General features: G+C 38.1%; 1 protein-coding gene across 1 annotated transcript in view; it reads right to left on the reverse strand.

Moving 5' to 3' along the window:
* The window catches only part of LOC103398955 (G-rich sequence factor 1-like), a gene marked incomplete at its 3' end in the record, with an annotated part of 13,698 nt that overhangs the window by 3,452 nt on the left and 8,370 nt on the right, over window positions 1-1,876 (reverse strand). The window contains exon 7 of the mRNA XM_025053913.1: window positions 736-843. Coding sequence (XP_024909681.1) covers window positions 736-843 — 108 coding nt within the window. The remainder of the gene's footprint in view (window positions 1-735; window positions 844-1,876) is intronic.

The following is a 1,876-nucleotide window of genomic DNA, read 5'->3' on the forward strand; positions in this document are numbered from 1 at the left end:
TGTATTTAAGCTTTGAGCACTGAGGAGTTCCTCAGTGCAGTTCTGAATGTAACCATTGTTCTGCACTCCTTGCTGCAAGTAAAACTTTTAAAACTTTGAGATCTCATATTTGATTCTTTATTTGATCAGATCTTTATTTGATCTTTATTTGAATTCTTTGTGTTGGGAAACTGGGGTATGAACTAACAGCATTTTTTACAGTCCTATCTAACGGAGGAAATTTCCTGACAGTGTCCAAGTCAGTTTAGATCTATTGGCAAGCCGACAACAAAGACCTTGACAAAACATTTAGTATTGTGTGATAGTATTAACAACACACTGTTTATGGAGTACCAGTTTCTGAGCCGCACAGTGGGTCGGAGACAGGCTGATGAGCAGACACCATATTAGCCCTCATCCTCCAATTAGGGTGAATCTCATTACTGGAGCTGGGAAACACTTTGATGTATCTGTAATTTTTTAAAGAAAGATTAACATTATCAAAATACATTACATACATACTACCCATAAGAACTTTTCAAAGCCAAACAACCAAACTGTTGTGTTTAGAGCTAAGCCACATAGATGGTTGTCCAGAGGCGTCAAAAGATGTCGAAATGACCAGCCAATCAGGGCTGATGTAACGATAATTTTAATGAGGTCATGGATCAGGCATGTATCAGATGAGATACTACTGTATACTCGGAGCTTGTAGAATTAGCCAATGGTTGTATTTCTTACCTGTTCCCTATAAACTCTGTCTTTCTGCTTCCTGCCGAGAGGAAAACTGGACAAAGGCTTCTCCAGACGTCCTCCCTGTGAAGTCTGTGACAAAGGTGATTCCATTCTCCACTATATCCAAACCTGACGATGAAACTCCAATTATAAGATTCACTTTAAAGGAGTTTCACCACCCTTTATCAAGAAAAAGCATTCAAAGTATCAAATTAGGCGATAAAATTAAAACATACCGACGCTGCTACACAGACTACTGAGTGAAAAGAATGAACATTTTCACTCTTCATGCACAATTTGTCTGTGGGTATGAATTACATTTTCTGCTAAATCGACCAAAAATGTAATTTGTGAAGTAATGTTATGGCTTTTGTTTGTGTAGTTACACTCCCATGTACAAATGATAGGACAGAAAATTGACCTGTGCTGTTTGTAAACCTGTTAAAACAGTCAATGTTTATTATTCTAACAACACGTCCATCTGAGATACCTTACCTCTGAAGAACTGGACTATGTCGGCCTCTGTACATGTGAAGGGCAGACCCCTGAGCCGGACCACTTCACTTTTAGCTTTAGGCTCCAGGTTTTTCTTCAGCATTGCTTCAGGATCACTGATCGTCACTTCATACACTGCAGATGCACGTGACGTGATTTCATACAAATGCCTTGGAAAGTCCAGTTAATCACGAACGTATGTGTCCCTCAAAGAGACAAACCTTCTACATATCTTTCACTGATGTACTGTCTGTGTTTCTCTAAAGCTCTGCTCACATCTTCCTCATTCTCCATCTCGATGAGTATCAGAGATTAAATAAATCAATCATTACTTTTTTAAACTTGTTTTTCAGTTTTATTGACAATTTCAGGCTTAAAAAATTAAATATAATTAAAAATAAGTTATTTAAACCAAGTTGATTTCTTTAAGCATTTTAATGTTAGTTGACATTTGATCGACATCTCTTACCAGAGAAGAAGTGCATGATTTCTTCTGCAGAGCACGACCACGGTAGACCTTTAACCCGCACGATAAACACGTCTTTCTTCTCCGGCTCTTCAGACTGTTGGACTGGCTGTGGTGTAAGCTCATCATCAGAAGATAAATCAGACTGAAAGGCAAAGTATGACATATTTTAGGTATGGCACAAGCAGAAATTTCTAAAAA

This window comes from Cynoglossus semilaevis, unplaced genomic scaffold (genome assembly GCF_000523025.1).
Source record: "Cynoglossus semilaevis isolate Cse_v1.0 unplaced genomic scaffold, Cse_v1.0 scaffold1201, whole genome shotgun sequence".
Classification (NCBI taxonomy): Eukaryota; Metazoa; Chordata; class Actinopteri; order Pleuronectiformes; family Cynoglossidae; genus Cynoglossus; species Cynoglossus semilaevis.